The following is a 23,109-nucleotide window of genomic DNA, read 5'->3' as shown; positions in this document are numbered from 1 at the left end:
AGTGGTCCCAATACCTGGAAGTTCAGTGAGGGGGCACTCAGTGTTAGGTAGACTTTCAGTGGTACTGGGTACTTATAAGTTTGTTATTTGTCTTTTAATGATGGTTTCTGTTCTGCTTTATACTATGCAGAAATCTTTTTTACTTATATTATCACTCTTTGTTTATGGCTTTTAGGTTTTGTGGCATGTTTATGCCTTTTCCACTATGAGATTATTTTTTTTAATGCCTAACTTTGTTTCTTTAAGGTTTCATTTTTTTTAAAAAAACATGTAAATCTTTGTTTCGTCTGGAATTAATCTTGATATAAAGGAGGAGTATAAGAGAGGCTATAAACAAGATTTACATTAAAAGTAGAAGTAGTTGCCTCTCCTCTCCCATTCCCCTACCCACAAAACTGTATAACCACCCTCCCTACCCTATCAGAATACAGGAGGCTTACTCTCTGGGGAGGTTAAACTAAAGGAACTGTGGGCTCCATGCACAGCAGAGAGCAGATACTGGCAACAAGAGAATTACGTGTAAATCTTCTCTAAGAGAGGAATGATACCTTTGGCTTCCTTCTCCCTGTGCTCTCAAAAATGCAGCCAGCTTATACCTTCCAGGTAGAAGACAGAACTCCTCTCTGAGGAAAATGACCAATCCAAGGAAAGAAAACTAGTTCCTGACAGTCTAGAGTTCCCTCAAGAAAGGGCTTAGTCAGATCATTTAACAATAAGTTGGTGCTGGAGGTATCATGCTCCCTGATTCCAAGCTATACTAAAAAAGCTGCAGTCATCAAAACAGTATGGTACTGGCATAAAAACAGACAAATCAATGAAACAGAATAGAGAGCCCAAAAATGAACCCATAGTTACATGGGCAATTATTCTACAACAAAGGAGGCAAGAATATACAATGGGGAAAAGACAGTCTCTTCAATAAATGGCGCTGGGAAAATTGGACTACTCTCTCAACACATACACAAAAATAAATTCAAAACAGATTAAAGACTTAAACCTAAGATCTGAAACCATAAAACTTCTAGGAAAAAATACAGGCAGTACACTCTTTGACACTGGTCTTAGTAATACTCTTTTGGGTATGTCTCAGGCACGGGAAACAAAAGCAACAATAAACAAATGGGACTACATCCAACTAAAAAGCTTTTGTACAGTGAAGGAAACTATCAACAAAATGAAAAGGCCACCTACTGAATGGGAAAAGATATTTGCAAACAATATATCTGATAAGGGGTCAATATCCAAAATATACAAAAAACTCATATAACTCAACACCAAAATACAATCCAATTAGAAAACTGGCAGAAGATCTGAACAGACATTTTTCCAAAGACAACAAACACATGGCCAACAGGCACATGAAAAGATGCTCAATATCACTAATTAAGGAACTGCAAATCAAAACCACAATGAGATATCCCCTCACACCTGTCAGAATGGCTATCATAAAAAAAAAGACCACAAATAACAAGTGTTGGTGATGATGTGGAGAAAAAGGAACACTAGTGTACTGTTAGTGGCAATGTAAATTGGTGTAGCCACTATGGAAAACAGTATGGAGATTCCTCAAAAGATTAAAAACAGAACTAACATCTGATCCAGCAATTCCACTCCTGGGTATTTATCCAAAGAAAACAAAAACACTAATTAGAAAAAACATATATATGCACACCTATTCTCACTGAAGCATTATTTACAACCACCAAGATATGGAAGCAACCCAAGTGCCCATCAATAGATGAATGAAAATGCAGTACATATACACAATGGAATATTACCCATAAAAAAGAATGAAATCTTGCCATTTGCAACAACATGGACAGACCTAGAGGGCATTATGCTAAGTGAAATAAGTCAGACAGAGAAAGAAAAATATCATATGATCTCACTTATATGTGGAATCTAGAAAATAAAACATATGAACAAACAAAAACAGAAACAGAATTATAGATACAGAGAACAATCAGGTGGTTGCAAGAGGTGGGTGGGAGGAGGAAATAGGTGAGGGAGATTAAGAGGTACAAAGTTCCAGCTGCAAAATAAATGAGTCACAAGTATGAAATGTACAGTGTGGGGAATATAGTCAATAACTAAGTAATGTGTTTGTATGGTGACATATCATAACTAGACTTACCGTGATCATTTTGAAATGTATAAAAAAAATCACTATGTTGTGTAACAGGAACAACATAATGTAGGTCAATTACACTTCAAAAACAAACAAACATGCAACAAACTCATAGAAAAAGAGATCAGATTTGTGGTTACCAGAGGCAGGGAGTGGGAGGGAAGGGGGAATTGGATGAAGGCACTCAAAAGGTACTACAAATTTCCAGTTGTAAGGTAAGTAAGTACTAGAGATGTAATGCACAACATGATAAATATAATTAACACTGCTGTATGTTATATATGAAAACTGCTGAGAGTAAATAGTAAGAGTTCTCACTACAAAAATAAATTTTTCTATTTCTTTAATTTTGTATCTATATGAGGTGATGGATGTTCACTAAAATTACTGTGATAATCATTTCATGATGTATGTAAGTCAAGTCATTATGCTGTACATCTTATACAGTGCTATATGTCAATTACCTCTCAATGAAACTGGAAGGAAAAAAGGGAAACAAACAAACAAACAATGAATTGGCATCTGGCAATAAGCCCACCCAAGCACACAAGAGGTTCCAATCCACTTTTTAGTACCTCACTCTTAAATATGAACAGCCAAGGGCCATGAAACCTTTCAGAAAAGCCTCTATTATAAAAATAGTTTAAATCTAAGAAATAGATAGAAGGAAACAATACAGAAACAAGAAAAGTTAAAAAGGGACTATAATATCCTCAGAGAGTTAGAAGACATTGTAGCCATGAAACAAAAATAATAGACTATTAAAAAAATACATATTCAGAGACTTAAAAAGAGCTCTTAAAAAATAAAAACAGGGCTTCCCTGGTGGCGCAGTGGTTAAGAGTCCGACTGCCGATGCAGGGGACATGGGTTTGTGCCCTGGTCCGGGAGGATCCCACATACCGCGGAGCGGCTGGGCCCGTGAGCCATGGCCGCTGAGCCTGCGCGTTAGGAGCCTGTGCTCCGCAACGGGAGAGGCCACAACAGTGAGAGGCCCGTGTACCGCAAAAAAATAAAAAAATAAAAAATAAATAAAAACATACAGAAGACAAGGAAATCTCATAAGACAGGTTGGGAGATAAGACTGAGACAATCTCCTAGTGAATAACTGGCAAAGATGTAGAAAATAGGAGAGAAAACAACTCGACTGAATTTGTACCTGAGCAGTCAGTACCATATCCACGATGTGGCAGGCAATTTCTCAGTGAATTTTTCTGTCTCTTCTACCAGACTCTAAGCTACAAGAGTAGGGCTGGTGTCATAACTTTGCTCACCACTGTGCTCTCAGTACCCACCCAACTCACAACATCTGCTCAATAAATATTTGTGGAATGAATCAATGAAGCAAAACATCCGTTCCCTTAAATTAATGTTATTTTAACTTTACTGGTTTACAGTTGTATAAAAACTCTTCTATTTTTACATACTTAAATAACGTTACAATAAAAATAATTTAAGAAAAAACCGGGGGATATTTGTAACTTTGCCCCTTAGAAAAATTACTCAAGTTTGGAAAACACTGTTCTGTTCCATGATATAAGGCCTGAAAAGGAGGAAGAAACAAGTCTACAAAGACTTTTTCAAAGGCAGCATGAGAAGGGTACAAAAATATGTGGTCAAAAAAGCAGAAGTGACTTATTTATCAACCTTTCTAATAGGAAAAACTTCATGCATCACTGAAACTGGTTGTACTCACAATTTTCAACTCAGCCACTTCTGACTGGAGTCGAGGAGCAGCCCAAATCAGTGTAGACACAGATTCAGCCAGACCAGAATCTAACTCCCTAATTAAGGTAAAATAAATAAATAAAATTTAACATTCTTTCAAACAAACAAAACCCCATCATCTGTATCCCATACTTGATAGCCTCTAAGGCAATTTCACAAATCTCATTGGATTCTCACAATAACTCTAGGCTTCAAGCCATCACTGTCATCCTATTTTGGAGGGGGAAACACAAACTAAGTAACAAGCCCAAGGTCACAAAGTCAGAAAATGGTTGAGCCAAGACTCAAACTTAGGCCTCTTGATTTCAGATTCCAAATTTTCTTTTCACCAGTTGTCTACATTGAGATCAAGCCTTCAAGTGAATAGCAGGAAGAATGTTGTTCGGTATGTGAAGTGGTAGTCCCTTAGTGCTATCGCCCTACGTGTAGGAAGAGACCAGTATTACTACTCCTTTCTCAAATTCCAGAGGTGATTTGACTTAGGTCTTCAAATTAAAATACCTTACTTCATTACAGTTATACAAGATGAAAAAGTGCTAGAGGTGTGCTGAACAACACTGTGCCTACAGTTAAACAATACTGTATTGAGTGCTTTAAAATGTTTAAGGCAGATCTCATGTTAAATGTTCTTATCAAAAAAAGGGGGACACAAGGAAATTTCTGGAGGTGATAACTGTTTTCTAACTTGATTGTGATGATGGTGTACAGGTGTATGCCTATGTCCAAACTCGTCAAATTGTACACATTAAATATGTGAAGTTTTTTCCTAAATAACCATACCTCAATGAAGCTTAAAAAAAAAAAAAAAAAAAAAAAGACAAACCAGCTTACTTCATAGACTGGATGAGGCCAAACCGAGCCAGCAGCAGGTCACAGTACAGCTCCAGGATCTCCATGGCCTCCACAAGGTAGTCTTCTCGAATAATGTGCTCCACTCGGATTCGAGCTCGTTCATCTTTCCCAGCAGCCAGATAGTCAGCAATCTCCTTCCTTGCTTTCTGGGCCAGTTCCGCTAAAGCACAAATCCCACTCCAGTCACAAAGTAGTAGTATACTGGGCCCTGGCCTGCAGGCAGACATCCACCCCAAAACAGAAAAGTGGGTGTTTCTACTATATCCTAGCTCACCCTCCCTTAGCAAATTTAGTCTCATCTCATCTAGTCTAGAATTTGCTACCTCGTCCAAATGAGAATATTGTTTGTGTAGCCAGAAATTTCCACCTATGGAGTCACGTTACCTATTCCACAGCAAGAGTATGTTCCTTTCCCTGCAACAAAGTGATTCAGTCTAACTAGTCACAAAGGACAGCAGAAATGTATCCAAAACCTAAAGGATATGGGATCCTTAAGACTTCATAGTGCTAGCCTGAAAGAGCCAATATTGAGGTGCTAGAACTCAGTGGTGTATTTTGGGAAAGAAAATATAATGCAATCATGCATAACTCACTTTTTTTTTTCTCCAAGAGTTTAAGACGGTTTATGACTAATCTCAAATTGACTCGTAAACGCTCAGCTTTAAATCCAGAGCCCAGCATGCTGTGCTGTTCCTCCTGGAAAAAGGTAAGAAGCACAGTGACTACTTTCAAGTTAAAATTAGTTCAGGAACTAAGACCAAGTTAGAGGGTGGATTATTTGACATTATAAACCAGAGTAGTTTTCTAATACAGGTAAATAACATAATCTGACTCACATTTTTTAAAGGTCATTTGGCTGTTGGGTGGAGAACTGATTGGGGGAGGATAATAATGGAAGCAAGAGAACCAAGAACAAGGCTATTACAACAGTCCAAACAAAAAATGAAAATAGCTTAGACTGGGATAGTTAGCAGTGGTGATGGTAGAAGTGATTGGATTTGAGATCTGTTTTGAGCACAGAGATGAAAGAACCTGGTGATGGATAAAATGATTATCTATCTCTGTACTGGTGTAGGAGTGGGGTGATAAAAACAAAGAAGCTGGAAGGCCTCCTACTTCTCCCCCAAAAAAGATAAGAGGTAGTAATAAGAAAAGATTATCAAATTTAGAACTAAATTCAAAAATATTATCACCTTAATTCCTCAAATCCTCCTACTAAGTCTTAGCCTTTGGAACAAGCTACTGCCCAAGATCACAGAAATATCATTAACATCTACCCACCTACAAAGAAATATACAAAGAGGTAAAAAAGTTAAAAAAAAAAACTGCTCTATAAAATTCGACAACAGGGATAAACAACAAGGTCCTACTGTATAGCACAAAGAACTAAATTCAATATACTATGATAAACCATAATGGAAAAAATATTAAAAAAAAAGAATGTATACATATATACAACCGAATCACATTGCTCTACAGGAGGAATGAACACAACACTGTAAACAACCATACTTCAGTAAAAAAAATTTAAGAACAAAAAGCAAAATAAAATAAAGTTCGACAACAGAAGGCTATTATTTACTAAGACTTTTACTGAACAGCAGAGTTAAAGTCAACAAAACCACTCCCTCCACCCATAAGACTTTAGGGTATAACACTGTGCATTGACCACTGTGCACTCTGTATCAAGACAGCACTATTTCTCTCTATTAATTATGGACCTGAACTTCAAAACATGTAATATCCAAACAAAAGCTAGGCCTAACAAAGTAACCAAAGGACAGACAAACCAAAAAACATACCCAATGTAAGGACAAACACTAGGAATAGTATGTCTGCCTGTGCATAAACCACTAACAGAAAACATCAGATGTATTTTCCTTTTGTGAAATTGCCTGCAGAATCCTTTATACTTCATTTAATAATTAACCCAAGTCCCAGTTTACAATGGTAAATATCTGGGATCCATGATAATACTAAATTATGTTCAATCCACTTAACAAATATTTGCTGATTATCTCTATGACAGACAATGGCTAGATGCTGGAGATAAAAAAATTTAGAAGGCACAGTCCTTGTGATCAAAAGAACTTAAATTCTATTGGAAAAAAAACAGCTAAGAATATCTGGCAACTACATTACTATTTGCTAAGAACTAGAATTCTAGAATAGTACTCAACTGGAAGTGATTTTGCCTAGAGGGGACATTTGGGAATGACTGGAGACATTTTGGTTTGTCGTGATTTCAGGAGATGGTACTAGCATATATAGTAGGCATACAAGGATGCTGCCTACATCCTACAATGAACAGGACAACACCCCCGCCCCAAACAAAAAAAAATCCAGCCCAAAATGACAATAGTGTCAAGATTAAAAAACCTATTCTAGAGAAAAGACATGCAACCTGCTCAGGGATGTTACAGAATTCTTTCTAGGAGAAGGAAAAGCCTAAGCCAAGTCCTGAAGGACAAGCAAGATATTCGTAAGGTAAAAAGAGGGTGTGACTATCCTGGGCAGAGGGAGTGATGTGTGTAAAATTCAGGTACTAGAAAGAACAAGAAGTTTTGTGAGAAACACAAGTTCAGTACAGCTGAAGCATGGTATTAATTACAGCTTATGCCACATGTCTCATAATCCTAAATTCAAAACTTCAATTCAGGGCTTCCCTGGTGGCACAGTGGTTGAGAGTCTGCCTGCCGATTCAGGGGACTCGGGTTCGTGCCCCGGTCCGGGAAGATCCCACATGCCGCAGAGCGGCTGGGCCCGTGAGCCATGGCCGCTGAGCCTGCGCGTCTGGAGCCTGTGCTCCGCAACCTGAGAGGCCACAACACTGAGAGGCCCGCGTACCACAAAAAAAAACAAAAAAAAAAAGAAACAAACTTCAATTCAAAAATTATTTAGATGATGTCAGGTGCTATAGTAGGTTCTGGTGCTGACTAGATCCATACAGTATTCCTGTTCTGAAGGTATTCATAACCAGAGATAGATGGGAATTAGAAAAACAGCCAGGGAAACAGTAACTAGCACTAACATTTACTCTACCAGGCACTTGCCCAAGATCAGCCAGCAACTAAGTGGTAGAGCTAAGGATAAAACCTAAGTGCATCTGAATTCAAAATCCAATTAAACAATCCTAATCATACAGTGCTACATCATTTTTGGTACTAACAATTGTGATACAATATATATTTTTAACCCCCTTCAACAAATATTTATTGAATGCCTACTATACTGTGACAGGCCCTGGAGATAATATTGGTAAGGAAAAACAGACACGGTTACTGCCCTTATGGAAGTTTATAGCCTAGTTAGAGAAACTTATCACATCAGTAACTAAAATAACAACTGCAGTAAGGGCCACAAAGAAATAATGGTTCTCTGGAGTTTATTATTATGGGATTTGAATTCTTCAGTGGATACCGTCTCACAGATAAAAGATAACAATACTGGGGGTCTGATACAGTTATGACAGAAAAACGTCAAGATTTCTCGGTGGTTCTTAAGTAGTCTATAATCATCAGATGCCGTCAATACTTGCAAACAAAATATTAGTCATATCTGTACTTTATTTTCAGAAGCCTTAAAAACATATACATTTTGACCTAGTAATTCTACTCCTAGAAACTTAACCTAAGGAAATAATCAGAGCTTCATGCACAGAATTTTATACAAAAATATTTATCATGGGGCTTCCCTGGTGGCGCCGTGGTTGAGAGTCCGCCTGCCAATGCAGGGGACACGGGTTCATGCCCCGGTCCGGGAAGATCCCACATGCCGCGGAGCGTCTGGGCCCGTGAGCCATGGTCGCTGAGCCTGTGCGTCTGGAGCCTGTGCTCCGCAACGGGAGAGGCCACAACAGTGAGAGGCCCGCGTAACGCAAAAAAAAAAAAATATATATATATATATATATATATATTTATCGGCACATTTTAAGACCAAAAAATTGAAATAATGAACCATATGAATAATGAAATACTGTTCTTACTAGTTAAATTATATATATTTACGATGGAATTTTAAGTAGCCACTAAAATATTTTTAAAAAAGCATTTACTGGGACTTCCCTGCTGGCACAGTGGTTAAGAATCCGCCTGCCAATTCAGGGGACATGGATTCAATCCCTGGTCCAGGAAGATCCCACGTGCCACGGAGCAACTAAGGCTGTGCACCACAACTGCTGAGCCTGCGCTCTAGAGCCCACGCGCGGCAACTACTGAGCCCATGCACCGCAACTACTGAAGCCCACGCGCTCTAGGGCCTGTGTGCCGCAACTACTGAGCCCACGTGCTGCAACTACTGAAGCCCGCAAGCCTAGAGCCCATGCTCTGCAACGAGAAGCCACCGCAATGAGAAGCCTGCGCACCACAATGAAGAGTAACCCCCGCTCACCGCACACAGAGAAAGCCCACACACAGCAACGAAGACACAACGCAGCCAAATAAATAAATAAATAAAAAGCATTTATTAACTTATTTATTAATGATATTAGTTTAAAAAGCATGACTATATATGCAGGATGACTCCAAATTCTGAGTTTTAAAAAAAGCACATATGTAAAGACAAAGGCTAGACTAAAAAAACAAACAAAAACAGATTGTTTTTCCAATATGTAAAACTCTTTTCAAATCCAAGGAATTTGAACTAACATTAAAGCTAACACTAAAAATGAAATCTACCTCAGAAAGTATATAATTCGGAATTTCTATCAAAAGACAAAGAATAATATAAATAAATTCATTTGCCTCCTTAGAAAAGCAAAATGTTAACTCATCAGTAAACATTAAGATCAACTTATCAGAATAGGTATCTAAAGTGGCTAGATACTGAAAGACACAAAAGTGTTAATGGAAGAGACAGGTAATAAGGGGGTAGCTTTAGCAACATGAAGAAACTCTGGAGGGTGTAAAGACATCTCTATTTCACATATTTGCCTAAAATGGGTCAGCATCCACAAATGCTAATTTGGGACCATAATGAAACAGCTTGGAAAAGAAAGGAACCCAAACAATCATAAGAATAGGGACTCTGAAGAAGAAAGCGCTAAAATTCTCTGAAAGAGGAGCTTAAAAATATTTTATGCTGCAAATATAAATCGAACTCTGCGAATGAAGTTGAAAACACTGAAGTGAGGTCTGTATTTCACTGTTAATCTTTTGGCTGGGAATGTGTGGGGGAGTTTCTCTCCCCCAAAAACCCTACTGTAAACCTACTGTAGAAAGCAGATAAAAATAAACCTAAATTACTAATCTTACGATTCAGTAATAGTATTTGTTCAAATTTACAAAAATAAGTAAAATCACAGTGCCCCTTTAAAGGAGTCTAACAATCAGGGTCCTAGCTGGAAACACATAGTATCCACATCTGGGTACTGTGAGACTTTAATAAAGAGACTACTTACAGGACCTCCCTGGTGGTCCAGGGGTTAAGACTCCGAGCTCCCAATGCAGGGGGCCCAGGTTCAATCCCTGGTCGGGGAACTAGATCCCGCATGCATGCTGCAACTAAGAGTCCGCATGCCCCAAGTAAAGATCCCACGTGCCACAACAAAGATCCCACATGCCACAACTAAGACCCAGAGCAGCCAAATAAATAAATAAATATTTTTAAAAAGAGAGACTACTCATGCAGCTCAATAACAAAAAAACAAACAACCCAATCCAAAAATGGGCAGAAGACCTAAACAGACATTTCTCCAAAGAAGATATACAGACTGCCAACAAACACATGAAAGAATGCTCAACATCATTAATCATTAGAGAAATGCAAATCAAAACTACAATGAGATATCATCTCACACCAGTCAGAATGGCCATCATCAAAAAATCTAGAAACAATAAATGCTGGAGAGGGTGTGGAGAAAAGGGACACTCTTGCACTGCTGGTGGGAATGTGAATTGGTACAGCCACTATGGAGAACAGTATGGAGGTTCCTTAAAAAACTACAAATAGAACTACCATATGACCCAGCAATCCCACTACTGGGCATATACTCTGAGAAAACCATAATTCAAAAAGAGTCATGTACCAAAATGTTCGTTGCAGCTCTATTTACAATAGCCCGGAGATGGAAACAACCTAAGTGTCCATCGTCGGATGAATGGATAAAGAAGATGTGGCACATATATACAATGGAATATTACTCAGCCATAAAAAGAAACGAAATTGAGCTATTTGTAATGAGGTGGATAGACCTAGAGTCTGTCATACAGAGTGAAGTAAGTCAGAAAGAGAGAGACAAACACCGTATGCTAACACATATATATGGAATTTAAGAAAAAAAAAATGTCATGAAGAACCTAGGGGTAAGACAGGAATAAAGACACAGACCTACTGGAGAATGAACTTGAGGATATAGGGAGCGGGAAGGGTAAGCTGTGACAAAGCGAGAGAGAGGCATGGACATATATACACTACCAAACGTAAGGTAGATAGCTAGTGGGAAGCAGCCGCATAGCACAGGGAGATCAGCTCGGTGCTTTGTGACCGCCTGGAGGGGTGGGATAGGGAAGGTGGGAGGGAGGGAAACGCAAGAGGGAAGAGATATGGGAACATATGTATATGTATAACTGATTCACTTTGTTATTAAAAAAAAAAAAACAATAAAAGTGAGGTACCACATACTCATTATTAGCCCCTAATCCTATCAAAATTCCATCTTTAAAATAATATAATTAATGTTAGTGAGGGAAAAAAATGAAATAAAATGCAGATTATTCATTTGGTTAGGGGAATAGATAGCTATATGGGAGATCAGAATCTAAAAGTGGTATTTAGAATCCATAAGGTAGTCAATTTATCACTGTCAAAATTGATTTTTGCATGTAATGGAAAGAAACATAAGTTCTTGCTGCTTTTAACCCTTCTAAATGAGTCAAAAAAACCCACAAAATATATCGAGTATATTGTGCACAAATAAAGACAATGAGGGTTTGAAGGAACTTTACTGATCAATGATAGAAATATACTCTATTTCTGTAAGCCTCTCAATTAAATAATGTGAAATATTTGTGATGTACAATAAAGACATTTAGAAGAATAAAAAAAAGAAGAGAGACTACTTACAAAGGTGTGGGTAAGACTTAGAGAAACCAACAAAGGACAGTGAATTGCCCCAGAACCATTAACACATCTAGGCCTGAAGGGGCAAGATGAGGAAGTAGAATCTGGAGAGGGTAGCTATATGGAAAGGGCCACCAGACAGGAATCACTGGTAGAGGTATGCAGACCACTTGCAGCAACCTGGAAGGGAAGCAGCAGGGGAATAAATACCTAGCCCTCATTCCTCCTGCCAATCCATCTACCCTTCAACTGGAAGCCAGAAAGCAAAGGGGCCCACAGACACGGTACACGTGAATGAGCCTCCAGGGATGTAGATCAGAGGGAAAAGGATGGTATGTGGCTCTGGAGGAGGAAACAGAAAGTATCCAGCCCAAAGACTATTATTTTTCCACAAGACCAAAGAAGCCAGAACCTACATCTACCAAAGCAACCTCAAATTTACACTGTACTAAGACTTCAGTTAACCAAGCTAGAAAATTGAAGCTAAATGGTCTTTCTACAATAGTAAGTACGGTATAGTTAATATAATTTAAGTTCTTACAACATAATCTCTAAAGTCCGTTTCAACCCTATGATTCTGCAGGACACTAAATATCCCATTGTACTGAATTATATGAAATAGGCAAAAAGGCATAGACAATTGAGATTAATCCTCAAGACATCTCTTGCAAATCTTACTTCTTAAAAGTAACGCAGGGCTTCCCTGGTGGCACAGTGGTTGAGAGTCCGCCTGCCGATGCAGGGGACATGGGTTCGTGCCCCGGTCCGGGAAGATCCCACATGCCGCGGAGCGGCTAGGCCCGTGAGCCATGGCCGCTGAGCTTGCGCGTCCGGAGCCCGTGCTCCGCAACGGGAGAGGCCACAGCAGTGAGAGGCCCGCGTACCGCAAAAAAAACCCCCAAAAAACCCCAAAAAAACAGTAATGTAATCTGCACACCCATGTTCATAGCAGTATTCACTATAGCCAAGTGGTGGAAACAATCTGTCCATTGACAGATGAATGGATAAACAAAATGTATATACATGTGTGTATATACACACACACAACGGAGTACTAATATTAGTAGACTCCAATAGTCCATGTTGTAGCACATGAGTTTTCTTCCATTGAAGGTTAAATAATACTCTATTCATCTATCAGTATTCTAGCAGTATTAGTCTATCACTATTTAATAATATATATATATCTTAATGGTAAATGTATGCATATACCTTAGGATCCAGCAATCCCATTCCTGGACATATACCCTGAAAGAAATCTGTACAGAAGACCATGAAGACACATGTATACAGATTCTGTGGTAGTAAGGAGGTGGAGGAATGCTAAGTGTCCATTACAAGAAGACTGATAAAATGTCACAGAAACATGACAGAATACTATCCAGAAATCAGAATTAATGAACTAGCTATACTTAGAAAAACATGAATAGTCCTTAAAAAACAGAAGTAAAGAACAGGGTTCTAGGTTCAGCATTCCTTTCACTGAATGAAGCTATAAATCCTGAAGAGCACGTATGGAGCAGCTGTTTGAGAATTCTGAAAAGTAAATAATAGAAGCTGGATGGAGACCAGAATTTGATATGCCAATAAAGTGGTAGTGAGTTTATCACTTTTTTCCCTCTTATATTCCCTGGCCTAGATGCAAGGCAGCCTGAAACCCAGAAGTGAGCACTGATAGAGAAAGGAAGAATATCAAGAGAAGCTCTCTAGTCCTGCCTTGAGAAACCAGAAAGGGGACCCCCTGGTGTGGACAGAGTGGGTGAAATACACCAAACCAGGAAAGTCAACTCATGGAAAAGACAATCAACATACATCAATGCTGAGATTATACAGATGTTGGAATTAATTGACAAAGACTTTAAAGCAGCTACTATAGGGCTTCCCTGGTGGTGCAGTGGTTGAGAGTCCGCCTGCCAATGCAGGGGACACGGGTTCGTGCCCTGGTCCGGGAAGATCCCACATGCCGCGGAGCGGCTAGGCCCGTGAGCCATGGCTGCTGAGCCTGCACGTCCGGAGCCTGTGCTCTCCAACGGGAGAGGCCTCAACAGTGAGAGGCCCGCGTACCGCAAAAAAAAGCAACTACTATAAAAAGGTTGCAACAATTCAACTATACTTCAATTAAAAAAAAATTTTTTAAAAACGTTGCAACAGGGGACTTCCCTGGTGGTGCAGTGGTTAAGAATCCGCCTGCCAATGCAGCCAACACGGGTTCGAGCCCTGGTCCAGGAAGATCCCACATGCCCCGGAGCAATGAAGCCCGTGCGCCACAACTACTGAGCCTGCGCTCTAGAGCCCACGAGCCACAACTACTAAGCCCACGTGCCGCAACTACTGAAGCCCGTGCACCTAGAGCCCATGCTCTGCAACAAGAGAAGCCACCGCAACAAGAAGCCCGCGCACCGCAACGAAGAGTAGCCCCCGCTCGCCACAACCAGAGAAGGCCCGCACACAGCAACAAAGACCCAACGCAGCCAAAATAAATAAATTTATTAAAAAAACAAAAACAAAAAAAAACGTTGCAACAGGTAAGGCCAAATACTCTTGAAATGAATAACAGAAAGTCTCAGTAAAGAAACAAAAGACATAAAGAGGAAACAAACTTTTTTTTTTTGGCTCTGTGGAAACCAGCCCCGGCAGTGAAAGCACCGAGTCCTAACCACTGGACCACCAGGGAATTCCAGAAGAAACAAACTTTAGAAGTGAAAAATACATCAAAAGTAAGAAACTCACTGTGTGAGCTGGATAGCAGAAAGCAAATGACAGCAGAAAAAGCCAATGCACTTCAAGATAGGTCAATACTACGTATCCAATCTGAAAAACAGAGATAAAAAACATTGAAAAAAGTGATCAAAGCCTCAGATATCTGTAGAACAAACAGCAAAGGACCTAATGTTTGCACTGTCAGAATCCCAGAAGGATGGGAGAAACAGTTTGGTACCAAAAAACTTTTGAAAACTTCCCAAATTTAGCAAAAAACATAAATCTACAGACTGAAAGAGCTCAGAGAGCTCCAAAGAAATGTATGCCTGTACTCATCTTAATCAAATTGAAAACTAAAGACAAATTTTTCAAATACTGAAAGCAGTCAGAGAAAAACATGTTACCAATAGATGACCTATTCAAATAATAGATTTCACATCAGAAACAATGAAGGCCAAAAAGAAGTGCCAAAAGAAAAGAACTGTCAACCCAGAATTCTATATCCAGAGACGATATCCTTCAGAAATAAAGGTGAAATAAGTCATTCTCAGATAAGGGAAAATTAATAAGAAAACTTGGAAAACTAAAAAGAGGAAGAAATGGCAAGTATTTATATCTTATATTACAGAAATGGCAAATATCTGGGTAAATATAATAGATGGTTCTTCTCTTGAGTCTCTTAAAACGTATTTGAGGGACACTTCCCTGGCGGTCCAGTGGTTGGGATTCTGCGCTTCCACTGCAGGGGGCGTTGGTTCGATCCCTGGTTGGGGATCCTGCATGCCAAGTGGCATGGCCAAAATAAAAAAATTTGTATTTGACAGTTAAAAGCAAAACTAATAACATTGTCTGATGGGATTTTTTTCAATGTATGTAGATGTAATACATAAGATAACCACAACATAATAGTATTAAGGGGGGCAGGGCAAAGGGACCTATATGTTTCTATATTCCACAATAAGTGATAAAATACTGATTCTAAGTAAATTGTGAAAAGTTAAGTACATCCACTGTAATCCCTAGAGTGACCAGTAAAACATACTATATCAAAAACTAGACTAAAAAACTCGACAGATTTTAAATTTGACACTAAAGTGTTCAAATAACCCAAGAGAAAGCAGGAAAGCAGAAACAGAAATGAAAAACAAAACAAATAATAAAATGGTAGAACTGAAGTCAAATATACTAATTACATAATTAAAAAGAAATGATCTAAACACAAAACACAGAGAATTGTAACTCTGTATGGTGAGAGATGTTAACTAGACTTACTGTTGTGATCATTTCCCAATACATACAAATATCAAATCATGGTGTACACCTGAAATTAATAAAATGTTATAGATCAATTATATCTCAATTTAAAAAAAAAAAAGCTGAAGGGGCTGAAGTGTTAAAGTAGACTTCAGCAAGGAAAACCAGGGATACAAAGGAATATTATATAATCATTAAAGGGTGAATTCACCAAGAAAATGTAGCAATACTAATAGTGAATTCAGGGAACAACAGAGCTTCAAAATACAAGAAGAAAAGACAGGACAAAGAAACAAATCCCTAATTGTAGTTGGAGACTTCAACTGTACTTCCCTCTGTAATTCATCAACTAGTAGACAGAATATCAGGATATACAAGAACTGAACACCAACTGTATCTTACTGATGTTTACATAGAACACTCGACTCAACACAGCAAAGCACAGGGAACATTCATGAATATAGACCGTATCCTGAAGTACAAAACAAATCTTAACAAATTAAACAGAACTTAAGTCACCCGAAGTATGTTCTTTAACTGCAATGGAAATTAACCAGAAATCAGTAACAAGAAAGATAACAGAAAATCTCCAAACACTTGGAAATTAAACACCATTACTTCTAAATAATCCATGTTAAAGAGGAAGTTTCAAGTGGAAATTATTTTTAAAGGTTTAAACTGTAAGAAAATGAAAATTAAAATATAACACCAATATTTGTGGATGAAGCTAAAACAGTGCTTAGGGCAAAATTTACAACTCTAAATGCTTACATTAGGAAAGAAGAAAAGTCTCGAGACTTCCCTGGCGGTGCAGTGATTAAAAATTCGCCTGCCAATGCAAGGGACATGGGTTCGAGCCCTGGTCCAGGAAGATCCCACATGCCGCGGAGCAACTACTGAGCCTGCACTCTAGAGCCCACGTGCCACGACTACTGAAGCCTGCACACCTAGAGCCCGTGCTCCGCAACAAGAGAAGCCACCACAATGAGAAGCCCGCGCACGGCAACGAAGAGTAGCCCCTGCTCACCGCAACTGGAGCAAGTCTGAGCGCAGCGACAAAGACCCAACGCAGCGAAAAATAAATAAATAAATAAATTTATATTTAAAAAAAGAAGGTAGGTCTCAAATTAGTAATCTAAGCTTCCACCACAAGTAACGATAAAAAGAGCAAAATTAACCCAAAGCAAGCAGAAAGAAACAATAAAAACAAGGCAAAAACCAATGAAACAGAGAAGAGGAAAATCAATGAAACCAAATGCAGGTTCTTTTGAAAAGAGGAAGGACGGAGAGAGGGGGAGGAAGAGAGAGAGAGAGAGGAGACACAAATTACCAGTATCAGGACGGAAAGAGACAGATATCATTACAGATCCTACAAAAACATTAGAAGGGGACATTATTACTAATCTACACCTATAAATTCAACCATGAGACAAAATGAACAAATCTGTTAGAAACGCAATTTACCAAAATTGACACAAAGTGAAACTATATTCAACATCTTGTAATAACCTATAACGGAAAAGAATCTGAAAAAGAAGAGATATACATGTATAACTTAATCACTTTGCTGTACACTCAAAGCTAACACAACACTGTAAATCAACTATACTTCAATTTAAAAAAAAAAAAAAAAACTGACACAAAGAAGTCGAAAATGTAATTGCCCCTAAACATTACAAAAATTGAATATAAAATTAGGAACCATTCCAGAAGAAAATCCAGGCCCAGGTAGCTTCTCTGTTAAACATTTAAGGAAAATTAGCACAAATATTTACATGAACCCTCACACCTCAAAAGGCTGGTATGAGGATTAAATGAAAATCTGTGGAGTTTAGGGAATTCTCTGGTTGTCCAGTGGTTAGGACTCTGTGCTTTCACTGGCGAGGGCCTGGGATCAATCCCTGGTTGGGGAACTAATATCCCGCAAGCCTTGCAGTACGGCCAAAAAAAAAAAAAAAAAAATTGTGGCATTTAGAACAGTGCCTAGAACGTATGTACACAATAAGCACCATATAAACGTTTGTTAAAATAAACTCTAGGGAGTTCCCTGGTGGCCCAGAGGTTAGGATTCCGGACTTTCACTGCTGTGGCCCAGGTTCGATGCCTGGTTGGGGAACTGAGATCCCGCAAGCCAAGAGGCGCGGCCAAAAAATAAACAAATAAAATAAAGTAAAATAAAATAAACTCTAGTCAACAGACCCATACTCTGGGCTTTTCTGGTGACACAGAGGTTAAGAATCCGCCTGCCAATGTAGGAGACACGGGTTCGACCCCTGGTCCGGGAAGATCCCACATGCTGCGGAGCAACTGGGCCTGTGCACCACAACTACTGAGCCTGCGCTCTAGAGCCTGCGAGCCCCAACTACTGAGCTTGCGTGCTACAACTACTGAAGCCTGCATGCCTAGAGCCGGTGCTCCGCAACAAGAGAAGCCACCGCAATGGGAAGCCCGCACACCGCAACGAGGAGTGGCCCCCACTCACCGCTAACTAGAGAAGGCCCGAACGCAGCAACAAAGACCCAATGCAGCCAGAAATTTAAAAAAAAAAAGACCGATACTCAAAGAAAAGGTCTAATAACCTAAAGATCAGCTGATAAATAAAATTTAAAAACTGAATAGTTGATGTACAATATTATATGTTACAGATATACAATACAGCGATTCACAATTTTTAAAGGTTACACTCCATTATTAAATGGAATTTTGTATGTGTCTTAGGTTAAATAAAATGTTAAAGGTATGCTTTGTATCTTTTTTCCCCTGCTTTAACTTTTTTGATTAACTGTTTTGACCTCATTGGAGGATTTCAACTGTATATAATCAGTATAGCTCTTCTTGAAGGCAAACACTATTTCTGAGGTTCCACTGTTATTCTCACACTGCCTTACAGTACTTAGTACAAAGCTGTCACTCATTCATCATGTTAATTAGTGGAAATTTAACTTAAAATAACATTGATTTTTAGGGGCTTCTCTGGTGACGCAGTGGTTGGGAGCTCGCCTGCCAATGCGGGGGACACGGGTTCGACCCCTGGTCCGGGAGGATCCTGCATGCCGCGGAGCAGCTGGGCCCACAAGCCACGGCTTGAGGCCTGCGCGCCTGGAGCCTGTGCTCCACAGCGGGGGAGGCCATCGCAGTGAGAAGCCCGTGTGTGGCAGTGGAGACCCAATGCAGCCAAAAATAAATAATAAAAATTAATGAAATAATAACATTGATTTTTGAATTTCACAAACTTACAGAATCTAGCTTTGTTTTAGATTTAAGGAAAGGAAAATAATTTGCCAAAACACTTTGTCAACTTGAGTTCTGAGGATTTTCAACTTTCAGAAATTAGATTCCTGGACTTCCCTGGTTGCCCAGTGGTTAAGACTCCGTGCTTCCAATGCAGGGGGCACAGGTCCTAAATAATTACCAATATATTTTAAAAATCATCAGACCCAAAACTTATCTAATACAAAAGATCAATTTAATTACCATTTCAGGATTTTTTGGGGGGGGGGCATGCAGCACAGCTTGCAGGGATCTTAGTTCCCCGACCAGGGACTGAACCTGGGCCCCAGCAGTGAAAGTGCCAAGTCCTAACCATTGGACCTCCAGGGAATTCCCACATTTCAGGATTTGAACCTGTGCTTCCAAAGCTAACTACCATAAACTTTGTATCTTACATGATTAGGAATATTAATTTTAGGAATAACCTAAAAGTTGATAAACTGTTCTGGTAAACAGTTACTGTTTTATACATATACAAACATTTACACACATAAAACAAACATATATACATTACCACATACTAATATTGTCCAATACCTAATTTAAAATTCTCTTCTGATTCAGAGGTTATTCTGAGATCATTTTGTGCCTCAACATTTTTACTGTCACTCATCCACTCACCAAACATTTGTTGAGTGCTATTCTATCAAGTACTGTGCTAAGCCAACAGAGACAAGAGACATTTAAGATGTGACCCTGGTGTTTCAAGGAGTTCACAATCTAATGGGGACAAGTGACACAAAAACAACTATAAGATACATAAACAACTATAACATAAACCTTATAAAAGGATTATGAACTAGTGACTGCAAATCTACTTCTCAGTATTCTAACTACTATTTTTATTAGTGTAACACCATTATGTCACACACTGGGCAGCAACCTCATGTTCCCTTCTTGGCTCTTTCCAATCCCTCACTTTACCCCAGACCTTAACATTGGAACAACAAACTGATCTAGTCCCTCTTTTATTACTCAGCTCCAGGAGCCTTTTAAAACTGGATAATCTCTCCATCCTGAATAAGGGAAAATGTAAAACCATGGACTGGCTCATTCCTCATTTTACTTGGGGGGAGAAGGGAAAGACTGCTGCAGCTCAGAACAGCTAGCCAAATTAGTGAAGCTGCCTAGAGGCAGTAATCCTGAAAACTTAGCTAGAAATAGCAAAACAGACCCTCATGTCCTAAGAAACCAACTTTAGAGTCTTGTAGCTCCAAAAGAACCAAGCTGGGAAGGGAGGCAACAGAGTCAATAGTGGATAGAATGATATTTTGTAGTACACAGGAAAACTTCTGTATTTGAAATGTATTATTTTATTTATCCTGAATGCTTCTTTCTTACAAAATAAGTGATGTAAACAGATTTAGGTATGATTTAGGTATTGCAGACATGAAGATGTGACATAAAGTACAAGCAAGCTAGAAAGCATTTCCAAGATAATATAGCCCAATTCTTAAAACCATTTCATTTACAGAATGCCAAGTTTACTGTATTTTCACACTATAATCAAATCTCCAGTGACCAAACTAATCAAGATTGAAAATTTAATAAAATGAAGAACCACAAAACCAGTAGCATCATGTATAACTCACAACAAAAGTACAGGCTTCAGAATTCAGAGACCATCAAGATTTTCTGGAAGGAGCTATAAATACTGAAATGTGTAGGCATTATAAAAGGATCTTTATCTCGTTTCTCAATAAAAGTAACATTAAAAAAATTACAAAAAATTCTTTGGGTACGGCTTCCCTGGTGGTGCAGTGGTTGAGAGTCCGCCTGCCGATGCAGGGGACACGGGTTCCTACCCCAGTCCGGGAAGATCCCACATGCCACGGAGCGGCTGGGCCCGTGAGCCATGGGCGCTGAGCCTGCGCGTCCGGAGCCTGTGCTCCACAACGGGAGAGGCCACAGCAGTGAGAGGCCCGCGTACCGAAAAAAAAAAAAAAAAAAAAAATTCTTTGGGTATGCTTTTACCAAGAGTTTCTCTTAAGGCATATTTTTACAAAGTTGTTAATGATGGACTCTGATCACTAGTGAATCCTTATATCACTTAACAGCATATCTGCTACAGCCTATAGAACCTTATTTTAAATGGCTGCCTAATGCCACACTGAATAATCATTTTTACTTAATTCCTCAACCTTTTTATATTTGCTATGTAAAATAATGCTGAAGTTAGTATTCATGTGCATACTACTTTTCCTGTATTTTAAATTACTTCATTAGACTACACTCTTTTCTAGTTTTATTTTTAAATCAAAAGAGACTACACATCATTGGGAATTGATTCTGATTTTAAAGGAATGAGAGCTTAAACTAAGTAGACTAGAGTTGGGGATTCTGGAGCTCCTATCATTGAGAAGCCAGAGGCACAGGAGTAGAGGAAGAAAGAAAACAATTTGGACATAATAACACTACTTTAAAAATGAGAAAACTTGAGAAACTGGGTGGCTTTAAAATGTAATACTAACACTGAGCTTTCAAAACAATCTTTTATCCTCTAATAAACGGATATTACTAAGTCCTCCTATCCCAGAAGATGAGGTTCTGAGGAAGCTGTAAAAACAAAATTTCCCTTGGAAATTTCGCCGTAGGTAAAGGAGTCAGAGGGGGGGAGGGGGGAGGGGGAGGAAACATATATATATATCAACTATTTATTAAATAAATACACAACGGGGGTATAAACGAAACAAGATTGGACATGAACTGATCGTTGTTGAAGCTGGATTAGGAGGAAATTCATTACAGTCTTTACCTTTGCCTGTTTGCAATGTTCGTAATAAAAAATAATGAATACGCAAGCATAATAGAAAAACTATGACCAGCTCTTAATTTCAATCTTACCACTTCAGAGAGTGGAAGTCGCTGCCTCTCCTATTACCTAATCATTAAACCGGACACTCTTCGGTCCCGATCCCGGTAAAACTATGCAGGTCGAGTTTCAAGTCCTCTCACCTCCAGCACCGCGGAAGAGGAGCGATGAGAACAGAAAGAGGAAGGGGGCAAGGACAGGGCTACAGGCTCCTCACTAGATTGCTCATCAGACAGGCAGGGGTCTGCGAAAGGGGGCCAAAGGTCGCTTTTTGCTTCCGCTAAAGAAAAACGCAGTTTCTTCCGGGGCCCCCAGATACCTTCCCAGGAGGCCGCCCCGCCCGGGGGGAGGCTGCCGGGCTCGGAAGCGAACAGACTCCCGCAGGCACCGGGGACACAACCTTACCGAAGTCTCCCTGGGCCAAAAGGGACCGGGTAAGGGAGTCCCCGAGAGCGCCGGCCCGGCCCTGTCCCTGTCGGGTGCCGAAGCCCAGGCCGCGGCGTTTCCGCCCCGGGGAAGTGACGCCTCGGAGCAGGGAGGACAACAAGAGTTTGGCGGCGTCAAGTATTCGGGACCAACGGTGTCCAAGTTGCCTGCGGCCCTGCCACGCCCCCGGGCCCGGCCTTGGGCGGCCTTCCGCGCCACAGCCCTTCCGGCCCGACCTCCAGGCCGACCCTCACATCCAGCATCCTTCTCTTTCTCCTCACCTGCCACCTCAAGGTCCTCTGAATCCTGGGCTAGGGACTTCTAAATCCGGAGCGCAGTGTGAGGAGGAAAGCAAAGATCCTTGACGCTGAAGAAGCCACACTCACCTGACCGAATCCGGACCTGAAAACGGAAGAGACAGACTTGGGAAGAAGGCTCGGCGTCCAAAATGGCGGCTAACCAGTCCTCAGGACAGTGAGCACGGGCGGAGGGATCCTCGGGGCCGAGCTAGCCACGCCCTCTTCCCAGGGATTGGCTGCGCGCCCTCCGCTCGGGACTCACGCCCCGAGGGCGTCCGGGCTCCACCGCCCAGCTCCCTTCGGCGCAGGCGCAGCCGAGGACTACTTCCAGCGGCGGAGGCACGGACGGCAGCGGAATACACGTGACGTCTTCAGAGTCACCTGCTGGGGCGCTCGTTGTATTTCGCTGGTGTTTCCCCGGCCGCAGGGAGGCTGGCGGAGGATGCTTGTTTTCCGAGTCCGCGCCCATGTTTAGCGTTGTTCCAGTATATGGAAAAACCGGCTCCAGTACCGCCTCCCAACTCCCTGAGTTAGTCTCAGATTTGCTCTTGTTCCTTGCTCGACTCCACTCGCCATGGAGG

The 23,109-nt window shown here is 40.2% G+C and overlaps 1 protein-coding gene across 6 annotated transcripts in view; it reads right to left on the bottom strand.

The window, feature by feature from the left end:
* The window catches only part of IST1 (IST1 factor associated with ESCRT-III), a 30,525-nt gene extending 7,778 nt beyond the window's left edge, over positions 1-22,747 (bottom strand). For 2 of the 6 annotated variants that reach the window (XM_029242632.1, XM_029242658.1), the window contains exons 1-4: positions 22,511-22,686; positions 5,302-5,404; positions 4,688-4,868; positions 3,825-3,912 (exon numbers count right to left, since the gene is read on the bottom strand). In XM_029242632.1, the coding sequence (XP_029098465.1) occupies positions 3,825-3,912; positions 4,688-4,868; positions 5,302-5,389 (357 nt within the window). In that variant the 5' untranslated portion in view covers positions 5,390-5,404; positions 22,511-22,686. Of the gene's footprint in view, positions 1-3,824; positions 3,913-4,687; positions 4,869-5,301; positions 5,405-14,497; positions 14,579-22,510 lie in introns of those variants that run through there. The other 4 variants (XM_029242649.1, XM_029242676.1, XM_029242639.1 and 1 more) reach the window with 4 other exon arrangements.
* Positions 22,748-23,109: the final 362 nt, after the last annotated feature.

Source organism: Monodon monoceros, unplaced genomic scaffold, assembly GCF_005190385.1.
Source record: "Monodon monoceros isolate NGI ecotype Baffin Bay Population unplaced genomic scaffold, NGI_Narwhal_1 Super_Scaffold_10, whole genome shotgun sequence".
Classification (NCBI taxonomy): domain Eukaryota; kingdom Metazoa; phylum Chordata; class Mammalia; order Artiodactyla; family Monodontidae; genus Monodon; species Monodon monoceros.
Note: the sequence above shows the minus strand (reverse complement) of the source record. Positions and strands in the feature narration are given on the sequence as shown.